Source organism: Pongo abelii, chromosome 4 (assembly GCF_028885655.2).
Source record: "Pongo abelii isolate AG06213 chromosome 4, NHGRI_mPonAbe1-v2.0_pri, whole genome shotgun sequence".
Lineage (NCBI taxonomy): Eukaryota > Metazoa > Chordata > Mammalia > Primates > Hominidae > Pongo > Pongo abelii.
Window position 1 is genome coordinate 71,598,777 of NC_071989.2, and position 16,047 is coordinate 71,614,823.

Here is a 16,047-nt window from a genome sequence, read left to right on the forward strand (position 1 = left end):
GCAACATGGAGAGACCCCGTCTCAAGAAAAAAGAAACAGAAATATAAGGTTAGGATTTGGAAAAAAAAAAAGCCATTCAGAAGGAAATCCCAGGTCAACTCTGAACCAGCTAGGTATTAATTTCTGAGTCTTATGCATTCTTTCTCTATGGTGGGAATGGAGTAGTATACATTTGTAATCACATTAGTATTCAGTTATAACTGCTATGTACGTGGTTAACAGATTTAGTAGTTAATTTTACATGTTATATAATCAACGGAAAATCATTGTAGACATGACCCTGGGATTTGTTTGATAGAAAATATGGTAGTGAATTTTGCCTAAGAAGTAACATAATCTGTGTTTTCCAGTAGATGGCACTATAGCTCTGTAAGTTCTTAAAAGCTTTAAGACCTTTTTTCTCAATATACTTCAAAATGCAGTATACTTCAAAATGCATGTAAAAATACTTCAAAATGCATGTAAAACATGTCCTTGAATAATATTGGAAACAACAAGAATATTTTCAGGCTGCACTTGGGATACTGTATTAAGGTTTAAAGCAAACATGTCTTTTTCTTTTTTTTTTTTTTTGAGACAGAGTCTCGCTCTGTCGCCCAGGCTGGAGGTGCAATGGCACGATCTCGGCTCGCTGCAAGCTCCGCCTCACGCGTTCAGGCCATTCTGCCTCAGCCTCCCGAGTAGCTGGGACTACAGGTGCTTGCCATCTTGCCCGGCTAATTTTTTGTGTTTTTAATAGAGCCCGGGTTTCACCGTGTTAGCCAGGATGGTCTCGATCTCCTGACCTGGTGATCCGCCTGCCTCGGCCTCACAAAGTGCTGGGATTGCAGGCGTGAGCCACCGTGCCCAGCCTGATTAATTTTTTAGATAGGATTAATTCATAATTTTGGAGAGAAATATGGTAAGTAGTGATGAGAAAGTGTGCATTATTGGTTTATAGGCAGTGGCCCAGCAGCACTTTTCTACTGCTTTGTTCAGTTAAATTTTACATGTCTCCTAAAATTCATTTTGTTTTACTGGTTATATAAAGGATACAATTATAAATGATTGTCTTGGCTGGGCACGGTGGCTCACGCCTGTAATCCCAGCACTTTGGGAGGTCGAGGCGGGCGGATCACCTGGGGTCAGGAGTTCGAGACCAGCCTGCCCAACATGGTGAAACCCCACCTCTACTAAAAATACAAAAATTAGCCAGGCGTGGTGGCGGATGCCTGTAATCCCAGTTTCTGGGGAGGATGACACAGGAGAATCACTTGAACCTGGGAGGTAGAGGTTGCAGTGAGCCAAGAACGTGCCACTGCACTCCAGCCTGGGCGACACAGTGAGACTATGTCTCGAAAGAGAGAGACGTATATATATGTATATATACATAACATACATATAAATGTATATATAAATGGTTGTTTTGAAGGGAAAGTAAATTAGTAAATATTTCACGTTGTACTTTTACATAATGAATTAGAACCTAGAATTTAGCTTAAATTTAAAAAGTTATGAGAGAATTTATACAATATTAGGTAGTTAAATCCCAAGCTGTCTCTTTTAGTATATATTGAAATAAGAGCTGGAAAGGAGATGAATGTATTTAGAAAGGGAGCACGAGTGGCAGTTTAGTAATTGAACTTATAAACTTAAGACTTTTTAAAAATATGCTTGTTTCTGTACTTACCAGTTTCATTTTATATAGATCCTACTCTTAACCATTTTCACAGAATGAGAATTAACTAACAAGCTTGTTACCATTACCATATACATTGCAATTTATCTGGGTCCTAATTACTTAAATACTGTCCGATTTCTGCTTGAGATATAGTTTGAATTCATCTGATGATAACATGCATAAAATTAGAGGTGGAATGTTAATTATTATTAGAGAATTGTTAAAGATGTGAATTTTCTTCAGGTTAATGGCTTGTTTCTTTAATATGTATACAATCCCTGACTTATGGTTGTTTGATTTAATGACTTTTTTTTACTTCACTATGATGCGAAAGCAATATGTATGTATTCAGTAGAAACTATACTTCAAGTGCCCTTACAACCATTCTATTTTTCACTTTCAATACAGTATTTTTCATTTTCAGTACAGTGTTCAATAAATTAACATGAGATATTTATTACTTTATTATAAAATAGGCTTTGTGTTGGATGCTTTTGCCCAGCAGTAGGCTAATGTAAGTGTTCTGAGCATGTTTGAGGTAGGTTAGGCTAAGATATGATGTTCAGTAGGTTAGATATATTAAATAAATTTTTGACTTACAACATTTTTTATTTACTGTGGGTTTATCAGGAGGTAACCCTATCATAAGTCAGTAGCATCTGTATATTTTTTTGCATGATCTATTTTGATAGCTAGTCATTATACACTTTTATAGTAGTTAGAGTTATGCAAACTGCTGAACCTGGCTCCTTGGCATAGAAGAAAAGTTCAATTACAAGTTTAAAGCAAAATATTGTAGGAGAACACATTATGTCAGGGGTTTGATAGTAGAAGGGAACTATTAAAGTTGGAAAGTATAGCATAGTCATAAAAGGATTAGAGAGATCATTTTTAATGACCTGAATGTTTATCTTAATCTTGTTTTCTCATTTGTTTATTAACTTTGAGTAAGTCATTAAGGTTTTAAAATACTTTATTTGAAGTGTAATATATAACAGACTTTAAAACAGTACACAAATGAAGGGTGTAGTTTGAATGTTTATAATGCAAAGACACCTGTGTAACTGACACTTGGAACTAGATAGAACACTTACAGCACTCCAGAAACTTTTACACACATGTGCATTTTATTACTATTTATGGTCAGATGTGTGTTCAACTTTAGTAGCTATTGTTAATTAATTTTCTAGGCTGGTTGTACCAGGTTGCACTTCCACAGCAACATACGAGTGTTAGTATTTGCTCTGCATTCTTATCAGCACTTGGTCTGATCTTTCATTTTAGTCATTCTGGTGGGCTTAGTAATTTTAGTTTGCATTTTCTTTATGAATGATGAGTACTTTTTAATGTACTTATTGGTCATTGGGATATTCTCTATTGTGAAGGGTCTGTTATTTGCACATTTAAAAAAATTGGGTTATCTTATTGATTTATGAGACTTTTATTTTGGATACGAGTCCTTTGTCAAATATACGTATTACAAATATCTTCTCCTAGGCCAGGTGCAGTGGCTCATGCCTGTAATCCCAGCACTTTGGGAGGCCGAGGCGGGCAGGTCACCTGAGGTCAGGAGTTCAAGACCACTCTGGCCGACATGATGAAACTCCATCTCTACTAAAAATACAAAAACTAGCTGGACATGGTGGCGCACGCATGTAGTCCCAGCTACTGAACAGGCTGAGGCAGGAGAATCTCAAACCTGGGAGGCAGAGGTTGCAGTGAGCTGAGATCATGCCACTGTACTCCAGCCTGGGCAACAGAGCGAGACTCTGACTGCAAAAAAAAAAAAAAAAAAAAAAAAAAAATCAACTTTGTGACTTGCCTTTTCACTTTCTTCATGGTGTCTTTTGATGAACAGAAGCTGTTAATTTTAATGAAGTTTAATTACCTTTCTATGATTATTTCTTTTGGGTCTTAATTATAATTTTTTTTTTTTTTTTTTTTTAAGAAGACAGGGTTTTGTTTTGTTGCCCAGGCTAGAGTGCAGTGATGCAGTCATAGCTCAGTGTAACCTCTAACTCTTGGGCTCAAGCAGCCCTCCTGCCTCAGCCTCCTGAGTAGCTATGACTACAGGTGTGTGCTGCCAGTGGCTAATTTTTAATTTTTTTTTGTAGAGATGGAGTCTAGCTGTGTTGCCCAGGCTAGTCTTGAACTCCTGACTGCAAGTGACCCTCCCACCTTGGCCTTCCAAAATGCTGGGATTTACAGGCGTGAGCCAGTGCCCCCAGCCTATTTATGAAATTTTTGCTCAACCTGTGGTCATGAAAATACTCTGTTTTCTACTGAAAGCTTTGTTTTCCTTTTCTATTTTAGGTGTATGATCTATCTGGAATTTATTTTTGTACAAGGTGCTTATGTGAAGTAGGGACATGTTCTTTCTCCATTGCATTATGATTGTACCCTTGTTTTTTTATTCTTTTTTTTTTTTTTTTTTTTTTTTGAGACAGGGTCTTGCTCTGTCACCCAGGCTGGAGTGCAGTGGTGCCATCATGGCTCACTGCAACCTCGACTTCTCAGGCTCCAGTGATCCTCCCACTTCAGCCTCTGGAGTAGCTGGGACCACAGGTGCGTGCCACCATGCCTGGCTAATTTTTGTATTTTTGGTAGAGACAGGGTTTCACCATGTTGATCAGACTGGTCTCGAACTCCTGAGATCAAGCAGTCCAACTCTCTTGGCCTCCCAAAGTGCTGGTATTACAGTCATGAGCCACCACGCTCGGCTTTGGATTTGTTTTTTCATCCAATTTTATCATAAATGTCTTTTAATTTTGGTATTATGCCCATTTGTACTTAATGTAATTACTAATATATTGAGATTAAATCTACCCACACTTTGTTCTTTTTCTTTTTTTTTTCAAAACAGAGTCTTGCTCTGTTGTCCAGGCTGGAATACAGTGACACCATCTCAGCTCACTGCAGCCTCTGCCTCCCAGATTCAAGCAGTTCTCATGCCTCAGCTTCCCGAGTAGCTGGGATTACAAGCGTGCGCCACCATACCTAGCTAAATTTTGTATTTTTAGTAGAGACAGGGTTTTACCATGTTGTCCAGGCTGGTCTTGAACTCCTGGCCTCAAGTGATCTTCCTGCCTCGGCCTCCCAGAGTGTAGGGATTACAGGCGTGAGCTGCTGTGTCCAGCCTCACACTTTGTTTTCTGTATGTCTTGATATTTGTTCCCTTTTTTTTCTTTCTTGCTTTACTTTGGATTACAGTAGTTTCTCCTTATCTGCAGGTGATAGGTTCCAAGACTCCCAGTGGATGCCTGAAACTGCAGATAGTCCTGAGTCCTGTATTTAGTATGTTTTTTTTTTTCAGTCTGATAACAAGATAGCTACTAGATGTCTAGTGGGCAGGTAGCATGTACAGCATGGGTGTGCTTGACAAAGGAATAATTCATGTCCCAGGCCAGACAGGGCAGGACAGCATGAGATTTCATCATGCTATTCAGGATGCTGTGCTATTCAAAACCTATGAATTTTCCATTCCATTCGTTGAATCTACTTCATTGATGGTAGATTACTGAAACCATGGAAAGTAAAGGAGGACAACTATATTCAAGACATTTTTTATTACTCAATTTTACTCTAAAACGTTTAGTATGTTTTCATTACTTAAGTGATTATAACATGGACCCTTGATATTCTTGTATTAGTACTTTACTTTTAAAAAAAAAAACTGTTTTGTTTTGTTTTTAGAGACAGGGTCTTGCTCCATTGCCCAGGCTGGAATGCAGTGGCACAATCATAACTCACTGCAGCCTCGAACTGCTGGGCTCAAGAAATCCTCCTGTCTCAGCCTCCTGAGTACCTCAGACTACAGGTGTATGCCACCATGTTCTGCTAATTTTTTTTAGTTTTAATTTTTTGTAGAGATGGGATCTTGCTATGTTGCCCAGGCTTATCTTGAACTCCTGGCCCCAAGCAATCCTTCTATCTCAGCCTTCCATAGGATTGGGATTACAGGCATGAGCCATGACGGCTGGCCCTTTACTTTTTCTAGTTAATGCCAGAACCTTGTAGCAATACGTTAATTCTGTGTAATCCCTCTTGTCTTTAATGCTGTTGTTGTTGTGAGCTTTAATTTAATTTAATTAATTTAATTCTGATACCCAGAATGGAAAACCTTAAAATGAGGCATTAAAATTTCATGTGTGTTTACTATTTAAAAAAATATTTAAGAGACAAGGACTTGTTCTGTTGCCCAGGCTGGAGTGCAGTGGTGCAGTCATAGCTCAATGCAGCCTTGACTTCTTGGGCTCAAGCAATCCTTCTGCATTGGCCTCCCCAAAGTGCTGGTATTACAGGCCTGAGCCACTGTGCCTGGCCTTAATTTTAAAATTAACAACACATTCATACGTGTGTATTCAACATGTATACAGTCTTATACAGTAGTGTTCTCCTTTCCTGTCCAGTAGCTTTCTATTTTCCTTTCTCATATGCAGTCAAAATTATTAGTATTGTGTTTATTCTTTTCAGAGATGTTTAAAATGAAAGGTTTAAGCTAGTTGATTTCTAATAAGTCGCCCATCCCAGATATTCCCTGATTCTGAATCTCTTGCCCCATAGAATAATCTCACACAGATTTTATGAAAGAAGCCAATGGAGTGGCAATATTTACTTGTATAGATTTTTTTAGCCTTCTATTTTTTTTGTAGGCAACTATTTTTACATCAATAAAAGTGAACATCAAATATATTAATGACCTGGATTTGTCTTATTTCCTCTTGCTTACTGTGTGGTGCTTCCCATTTATTCAATTGTGAAGGAATTTTATGCTTCCGACTTATCTGATGTGCCAGTGTACAAGTAATAGAAATAATCTTATTCATTTACCAGAACCAATTAGGGACAGTTGTTTAGAAGACTTTTTATTGTTAAAGTTCACAGTAGTGCCGATATACAAGTAATGGAAATAATCCTTTTTATTTACAAAAACCAATCAGAGACACATGTTTGAAAGGCTTTTTATTATTAAAATTTACAGTAGTGCTTACCTACATTTATTATTAGGTGGCATTCTTTTGCATAATCAATATATATTTTTTTTTACAGTGCTCTCTCAGAGGAGGAGAAAACTACTCTGCGTGCAGGGCTCATCACCAACTTCAATGAACCAATAAACCAGGTTAGTGAGAAATGAATGCTAATTTTTCTTTTTATTTGTACTGCTTTTCCAAAGTAATTTTATATTCTGGCATTAAAATGAAAAATAAAAATATCACTATTATACTATTTTCATTTGTGATGTTTTTATTTATTTTTAAATTTTGAGATCTATTTGTAGCGTTGAATAGTTTTGATTAGCTTTGGTTATTATTTAAAGCCCAGAAGTCATTTTAAGGTATACTTGTATACTTTTCAGCTTTCTCATTTTATGAGCCTGTATTTAAACCAAATCTCTCTATATAGTCATGTGATGCCTAATGTTATTTTGGACAACAGTGGGCTGCATATATAATCGTGGTCCCACAGGATTATAATGGAACTGAAAAATTCTCACCCATTGACATCATAGCTGTCCTAATATTGTGGTGCCATGAATTTATTACCCATTAGTTTGTGGTGATGTTGGTGTAAACAAACCTACTGCACTGCTGCTAGTCTCACAAAAGTATAGCACATACGATTATTATACATTCTGTGATAGTCACACAACCACAGAGTTGCCTAATGACACACTTCTCAGAACGTATCTCTGTTGTTAAGTGATACATGGTTATATTTGTAGTCTTACTGCGCAAGAATTAATTTTAATGATTATAATTTTTAGATTATCTTCCCCACCATTTAAAAAAAAAACAACAACTCAGAATGGCTTCAGGTTTTTTCTATTGGTTGCATCCATCACATTTTCAATTCCTACTATTCTGTGGCAGCTAGATAGTAAATTATGTACAGTTTTATCTTTTTTTTATATTGAGGTCTTTCTTCTAAGAATAAAATAAGTTTTGCTTATAGGTACAATAATTCTTAAGTTTTTTCAAGATAATACTTGGTTATGCTTGATTTTTAAAATTGAGCTATTAAAGCACAATTGTATTTGGCAGTATTTCTAATACAGTTTTATTTTGACCTGTTTAAATGATCTCAGTTCTTTGCTCTTTCTTGACAAAGGAGCTGAAGCATAATGGAGAAAAACGGAGTTACCTTTAATGGGGCAGGAGGTGATTAGGGAGGGGTTTGTGTTACTGAGCAGTGAACAACTGCCTAGTTGTTCTTTCAGCTAGCATTTGGGAAACACTGATATGTAGAAATATCATTATTTAAATGCCCAATATTTGGCGTTTCTTTCTACTTTTAGGTCAGGATTCCTAAACTTTGTGGTCACAGGATCTTGTTATACTGCTAAAATTGAAGACCTTAAAGAGTTATATCTGTTGATATTTACTGTATTATAAATTAAAACTGAGAAACTTAAAAATATTAGTGTAAAAAATAAAATACTCGTCAACGTGGCAGTTTTGGAAATGAGCAATAGTAGCTATTTCCAAAACAATAAAAATTTAGTGAGAAAGGTGGCATTGGCTTGCATTTTTAGGGTCTGGCTATTTAAGGGGAGACATCTAGGTTTTCATATCTACTTCTTCATTTACTCTGTTGTGATACATGGTGGACGTTATATGAAGAAAACCTCGTTTCACACTGACAGATAATTGGGTAAAGGAGGATCTCATGGGTCCCAGAAAGGGTCTTAGTTCTACCAGGGGTCCATGGGCCACACTTTGAGAACCACTGTTAAAGCAGTCATTCAGTGAAATCGTATTCATTTTTGTCAAATGTATAATTAACAAGGTGATTTTTCACCGTGAATGCATTCCTTATCTATTGCCTTGATTCCATTTGTTTAATTTTTTCCTTTCAGATTGCAACTCAGATTGCAGTGCTGATTGCAAAAGTTGCTAGATTGGATTGTCCCAGACAGTGGCCTGAACTAATTCCCACTCTTATAGAGTCTGTTAAAGTCCAGGATGATCTTCGACAGCACAGAGCATTACTTACCTTCTATCATGTTACCAAGACACTGGCATCTAAACGACTTGCTGCTGATAGAAAACTATTTTATGATGTAAGTGATTTCACATAGTTAAATTTGATTATGAAAATTGTGTGGCCGGGCGTGGTGGCTCATGCCTGTAATCCCAGCACTTTGGGAGGTCGAGGCAGGTGGATCACGAGGTCAGGCCTGGCCAACATGGTGAAACCCCGTCTCTACTAAAAACTACAAAAATTAGCCGGACGTGGTGGCACGTGCCTTTGGTTCCAGCTACTCAGGAGGCTGAGGCAGAACGATCGCTTGAACCCAGGAGGTGGAGGTTGCAATGAGCCGTGATTGTGTCACTGCACTCCAGCCTGAGCGACAGGGTGAGACTCTGTCTCAAAAAAAAAAAAAAAAAAAAAAAAAAAGAAAATTGTGCTACTTGTAAAAAAAACATGACTATAGTTTTACTTCTGTTGATGTTTTTTGAAAGACTTAATTCTTTCTCAATTTAAGCTGGGCAATGATATGAATAAAAAGATCACTTAGTTGCCAGTGAGGCGGATTGGTTGTTGGATACACTCTGAAGGCAAGGAGATCAGTTTGAGGCAAAGGAAGTAGTTCAGATGAGATGATACGTCTCTTAAATGAAGCTGTGGTAAAGGGAACAATTAGCTGGGCATAGAGTTGACATTTAGGAGAAGAATTGATATGTCTGGGTAATTGAAGGATGTAGGGCAGATATAGGAAGGAGTTTGACATAAGTAGGGAGTGACAGCCTTTTATCAGGTTTTTTGTACCTTTTTTTTTTGGTTTTGGGTTCATGTGTGTGTGTGTATGTGTGTTTTGAGACAGGGTTTTGTTCTGTTTTTGGTTGTGTGTGTGTGTGCGCGCGTGTTTTGAGACAGGGTTTTGTTCTGTCACCCAGGGTGTAGTACAGTGGCATGATCATAGCTCACTACAGCCTTGACCTCCTTGGCTCAAACCATCCTCCTACCTCAGCCTCACGAGTAGCTAGGACTACAGGTACACGCCACCACGCCCAGATGGTTTTTAAATTTTTTTTAGAGATGAAGTCTCACTGTGTTACCCATGCTTTAAAGTATTTTTAACAGTGTTCTTTGTTACCTTCTGTAATTGTAGAGAAATTAAAGGTATATAATTTTAAGTCTTATTATACGGTCACATGATAGGGCTCAAGAAACTATTTCAAGTCTGTTCTGAATTATGCTGCCCTCCAAAAAAGAAGAGGGTGACATGGTGTTTTGTAGAAAGATTTTTCTTCTTTCTTTTTCTCCTCTAAATGTACTTTAAATATTGCTCATGCTTTTCCCTAAATTAGCAGGCTTTTCCTTGGGAGCTTCCAGAGTTCCTTTTACTTTTGAATTTAGCATGTGGTCTTAAGCAGCTTTTCCTAGACCTCCTTCTGACTTTTGCTCTGGTCTCTACTTCACGGTCCATGATTAAAGATGCTTCATTCTTAAAGAAGGAGACAGCCTAGTCCTATAATGTGGAAAGGAATCAGTGAAGAATATGAAGCATGTGGAAGAGAAGGGATGTAATGGAGGAGCCAAGTGAAGAGAGAGTTCTAGAAGAAAATACTTGTCCTCGTCTTTTTATGTTGCCTTTATTCTTTCACAAAGAATTGGCCAACTTTTTGTTCTGAGGACTCAATTTTGTCTTGGACTCACAGTGTGGAGCCTCTTGTTTGAGTATGGGCTAGGGAAGGGGGTGGGAAGAGCAGTGTATAACCTTGAGCTGTCTTCCATGTCAAAAACATTCGTTTTCAATCTGTTATACACAGACTGAGAGATTTCTGAACCACACCTTTGGAATCCTCACTTTGAGGATACGGCTTGGCAATTTGCATTTTTAACATGCTCCCCATAGAATTTTTATATACACCAAAGTTTACGTCAGACCACATTGTGTCCTTTTAATTTTTAACTCAATGGGTTTAAATAGCCAGTCTTGGCCGGGTATGGTGGCTCACGCCTGTAATCCCAGCACTTTGGGAGGCTGAGGCGGGTGGATCACGAGGTCGGGAGATCGAGACCATCCTGGCTAATGGTGAAACCCTATCTCTACTAAAAATACAAAAAAAAAAAAAATAGCTGGGCGTGGTAGCACGCACCTGTAGTCCCAGCTACTCAGAAGGCTGAGGCAGGAGAATGACGTGAACCTGGGAGGTGCAGCTTGCAGTGAGCCGAGATTGCACCACTGCACTCCAGCCTGGGTGACAGAGCGAGACTCCATCTCAAAAAAAAAAAAAAAAAACAAAAAAAAAACTAAATAAATAAATAAATAGCCAGTCTTATGTTCATCCTAGGATGTTGTGTGTAAGATAAATTATTTTTGATAGTCTAAGGTTGTTTTTCAAATCCTTTTCACTTTTGCTTGATTTCTAGCAAGGACTAAGGAAATGGACCGTTTACTCACTCAAGTCTTTCTGTGAAATTGTTTTTCCTTTTCCTCTGTTTTATCCTCACCTCAAACCCTTCACTTCTAGGACTTACTTTTTTGTTGGGGAGAGTCTCAAAATCAATTGTCCAGAAGATTCTTGGTTACAGTTAACTGTTATTAAAGGTTACCAGTCTATAAAAGTTTTAATTCCTATTTCAACTTTATCAAAGTTTACTCTCTAATACGTTGCCTTACAGGTATACTTTATATTTAGTTGAGGCAATCTCCACAGATTGTGGAGATAATCAGGACCTTAAGCTGGATAGCTTGTGTGAGTTAGCTTCTTGCTTGTTTTTTTTTTGTAGTATGAGGCTAGTTCTTCTCCATATAGAAAGAAGTATATGCTTAATTAGCATCTTGTAGTTACTTTCAGTGTAGTAGTTATCACCTTGTGCTGACTTGTAATTGTTGACTTATTTTTCTCCGATTCACTACAGTGTAGCTTTTATTGCTGTCATCCTACTGCATAGTCTAAAAGAGTACACATAATGATTGATGCTCAATAACTGTTAAGTGAATGAACAATAGAATAGGAGACTTATTAGATGCCTGCTGGATTTCAGAGTGATATAGTGCAAAACTTCAAAAAGCAGGATTTCTGAGAGATTAGTCAAAGCTAGAGATACGTGGAAAAAATTCAGATTAGCACTTTTTATTTTGGAGTGGAGCAGCTGAACCTGGAGATAGGGACTATAGTAGGGACTAGGAAGGGTATCCTGTCTAATGCAGTTGAGGTATAAGATGTGTAGTTAATTGAAGGTAGCATATATGGGAAGACATTATTATAAAGAGCAATTTTGCTAGTTAATACAGCTGTGCCTATTATTTTGTTAATCTGAAGCATGGAAAATCTTCCTTTTAATAATAAAGGAAGATGCAAAGATGGTCCTCAAGTATCAAATTAGTTTCCTACATAAAAAAATGTAAGGGCTGGGCTCACGCCTGTGGTCCCAGCACTTTGGGAGGTCGTGGTGGGCAGATCACCTGAGGTTGGGAGTTCGAGACTAGCCTGGGCAACATGGTGAAACTCTGTCTCTACTAAAAGTACAAAAAAAATTAGCTGGGCATGGTGGCACACACCTGTAATCCCAGCTACTCACGAGGCTGAGGCAGGAGAATCAGTTGAACCCAGGAGGTGGAGGCTGCAGTGAACCGAGATTGCGCCACTACACTCCAGCCTAGATGACAGAGAGAGAGTGTCTCAAAAGAAGAAAAAAAAATTAAGCTCATGGTTGAGCTGGTTGCTATAGCAAAGTGTAGTGCACAGGGTACACTTAAAATTGCTACCTGCGGCTCAGTGTGTCTCAACAATTGTTATACCCTTTCCTCCTCTATGTTAAAATAAGTTCTTTTGAGGGGTGACAAATTACAAAATCAGAAGTTGAGAGCAAATTGTTTTGCAGTAACAAAATTGAGCTTGATTTGACACAAGGAATTCTTTTTTTTTTTTTGAGAGAGAGAGAGAGAGGTGCTGTCTTGGCTCACTACAACCTTTGCTTCCTAGCTTCAAGCAATTCTTGTTCCTTAGCCTCCTGAGTAGCTAGGATTACAGACACAGACATGCGCCACCATGCCCAGCTAATTTTTGTATTTTTAGTAGAGACAGGGTTTCATCATGTTGCCCAGGTTGGCCTGAAACTCCTAGCCTCAAGCAATCCACCTGTCTCAGCCTCCCAAAGTGCTGGGATTACAAGCGTGAACCACTGTGCCTGGCCAGGAATTCATTTTCTTTTTTTCGATAAGGGGTCTCGTTGGCTCACTTGCAACCTCCACCTCCCAGGTTCAGCCCCCCCTAGTAGCTGGGTTTACAGGTGCATGCCACCATGCCTGGCTAATTTTTGTATTTTTAGTAGAGATGGGGTTTCGCCATGTTGGCCAGGCTGGTCTGCAACTCCTGACCTCAGATGATCCACCCTCCCAAAATGCTGGGATTACAGGCGTGAGCCACCATGCCCAGCCAGGAATTCATTTTCTATAAAACAGTATGCCTTTACATATAAACCTAAATATAATAAAATGAACATTAACCACAGTTAAAATCCAAAGTCACTAAAAATAAGGAAATTTAAGGTACAGGTAGCAATTGTAATGAAGTTGTAAGTATGTTAAACTAAATAATGTCCCCGAATCACGATGTGTAACACACAAAAGTGTATGCTGCATAGTTCAGTGGCACAAACATAGGTGTCTATAACCTTAACCTCCTAGGCTCAAGCAATCCTCCTACCTCAGCCTCCCAAGTAGCTGGGACCACAGGGCGCGTATGACCGTGCCCGGCCTGGATATTAGGGATTAATCTTAAATTTTTACTTCAGTCTAACAGTCACTCAACAGTTATTGAATGCTGACTGTGTACAAGAGATATGTACAATATCGTGGGAGACAGAAGACAGAATTAGTAGTCTCTTGACAGTTCATGTGGAAGAATGCAACCCCCCATTTAGTAAGCTATTAAAATCTGACATGGGGCCGGGTGCGGTGGCTCACGCCTGTAATCCTGGCACTTTAGGAGGCTGAGGCAGGTGGATCATTAGGTCAGGAGTTCAAGACCAGCCTGGCCAACATGGTGAAACTCCGTCTGTACTAAAAATACAAAAATTAGCCGGGTGCCTGTAATCCTAGCTGCTGGGGAGCCTGAGGCAGGAGAATCGCTTCAACCCGGGAGGCGGAGGTTGCAGTGAGCCGAGATCACACCACTGCACTCTAGCCTGGGCAACAGAGCAAGACTCTGTCTCTGGGGGGCGGGGGTGGGGAATATATCTGCCATGGAAGAAAACAAAACTATATTGCATTTTTATATTGTTATTATGGTCATGGCTAAAACTTAGCTGAATTTTAAAAGCTGAAAGGTTTATGATGAATAATGTTCTCTTAGGCTGGGCGTGGTGACTCATGCCTGTAATCCCAGCACTTTGGAAAGCTGAGGTGGGAGGATCCTTGGGGCCAGGAGTTTGAGACCAGTCTAGGCAACATAGTGAGATCCTACCTCTACAAAAAATAAAAAAATTAGGCGTGGTGGTGTATGTATGTCATTCTGGTTACTTGGGAGGCTGAGGTGGGAGGATCACTTAAGCCTAGGAGTTTGAGGCTGTAGTGATATATGATTGTACTAGCCTTGAAGACAGAGTTAGACCATGTGTCTAAAACATAATAGTGTTTCTGCTAAACAACACATGAATTATTTGGATGATAAGGGTAAAAGAATGCTGTGTGGCAAGGTGAAGTCAAGTTACAATACTTCAGAAGGTCATCGTGATGAATTACTATATTTTCTAAACAAAGGAGAACTGCATAGCTGCTTTGAGATGGGTTGGTTAGTGTAAGATTGATCACTCATCCTCATAGCAGAGACTTGCAGACTTACTCCTTGTCAACTTAAGACTTCATAATGTGGTCCTTAGGGGAAATTTCCAAATAATTGAAATTATGAATATTAAATTTGAGAATGCCAAGGCGCCACTTCCATGGTGTAGCTCCAGCCTGTAAGATATTTACAGTGCAGTAAAATTTATTCAATAGATAAATGCCGGCCGGGCGCGGTGGCTCATGCCTGTAATCCCAGCACTTTGGGAGGCCAAGGAGGGTGAATCAACTAAATATTAGTTGAGAGACATCAGCAGTTTGGCTGGAAATTGCTTTTGAGATAGATCTTGTACCTACTAAAGCTTCTGGCTTGATACATTTTGGTAATTTAATATATATCTATGTCATAGTTAATTGGAAGCAAATTTATACTTAAGCCTTTTTTTTTTTTTGAGAGAGTCTTGCTCTGTTACCCAGGCTGGAGTGCAGTGGCGCAATCTCGGTTCACTGCAATCTCCGCCTCCCGGGTTCAAGCAATTCTTCTGCCTCAGCCTCCCAAGTAGCTGGGACTACAGGCGTGTGCCACCATGCCTGGCTAATTTTGTATTTTTAGTAGAGGCGGGGGTTTCACCATATTGGCCAGGCTGGTCACGAACTCCTGAGCTTATGGTCTGCCAGCCTTGGCCTCCCAAAGTGCTGGGATTACAGGCCTGAGCCACTGTACCCGGCCTACTTAAGCCTTACTAACAAAAAAACGGATTATTACTAAAATAACCTTTTTAGTTATTGTTAAGAATACAGGTGTTTTTAAAATTGAGAATACATTTTAAAAACATGGAAAAGTAAAGAAAAATATTAACTGCCATGTAACTATTACCTAGATCTAATAGTCAACATTTTGCTGTTTTTGCTTTCTGACTTTTTTTGAGCTATTTTAAAGGAATTTAAATTTTTTTAACTAAATTCTTTAACATTTATCTGTGAAAAGATAGATTTATTTTTTAAGTATTTAACTTTTATCATCCTGAGGAAGTAAAAAGTGATTTAATATCATTTAATACTTTTATCCAGTTTTCTAGATTGTTCTCAAACACATTTTTACAAGTGGCTTGAGCCAGAAAAATGAATAAGGTGCATTTGACATGTCTTTTACAAATCTTTTAATTTTGAATAGTATTGACTTCCTCCCTCTCCCCCTTAAAAATGCCATTGACTTGTTAAAAAAAACTAGATTAGTTGTCTTGTAGGATGCCCTGCCTTCTACATTTGTTGATTATATACCTTGCTGATTAGGTTCAGGCTAAGCAGATTTTGGCATCTATAGCGAATATTTTTTGTCTCAGTATTAGTGATGAATTATTTAATACGTGAACTTTGATGTAAAACTTTTTTGGTGCTAATGTTTCTTAAGGGAAAATTATGAAGACAACAATTCTGAGGCTAAAAAAGTTTAAGAATATTTGAAATGCTAAAATACTTAGTGTGTAATGGTTAGCTTTTGATACTTTGGAGTCAAGGCTTTGGGCTTCTCAGTTACAGCCACTAAGCAGTCAGTAGGTGGCACTGTTTCTTCTGGCTTAGAAATAGAAAATGTTAAGTATTTGGGGGTTTCATGAACTAGTACCTAACATGTTTCATTAAACAGTTT

The 16,047-nt window shown here is 38.5% G+C and overlaps 1 protein-coding gene across 4 annotated transcripts in view; it reads left to right on the top strand.

Moving 5' to 3' along the window:
* Positions 1–16,047, top strand: part of IPO11 (importin 11) — a 220,696-nt gene that overhangs the window by 31,076 nt on the left and 173,573 nt on the right. For all 4 annotated transcript variants that reach the window (XM_024246853.3, XM_063724115.1, XM_054555604.2 and 1 more), the window contains exons 4-5: positions 6,710–6,782; positions 8,520–8,723. In XM_024246853.3, the coding sequence (XP_024102621.1) occupies positions 6,710–6,782; positions 8,520–8,723 (277 nt within the window). The remainder of the gene's footprint in view (positions 1–6,709; positions 6,783–8,519; positions 8,724–16,047) is intronic.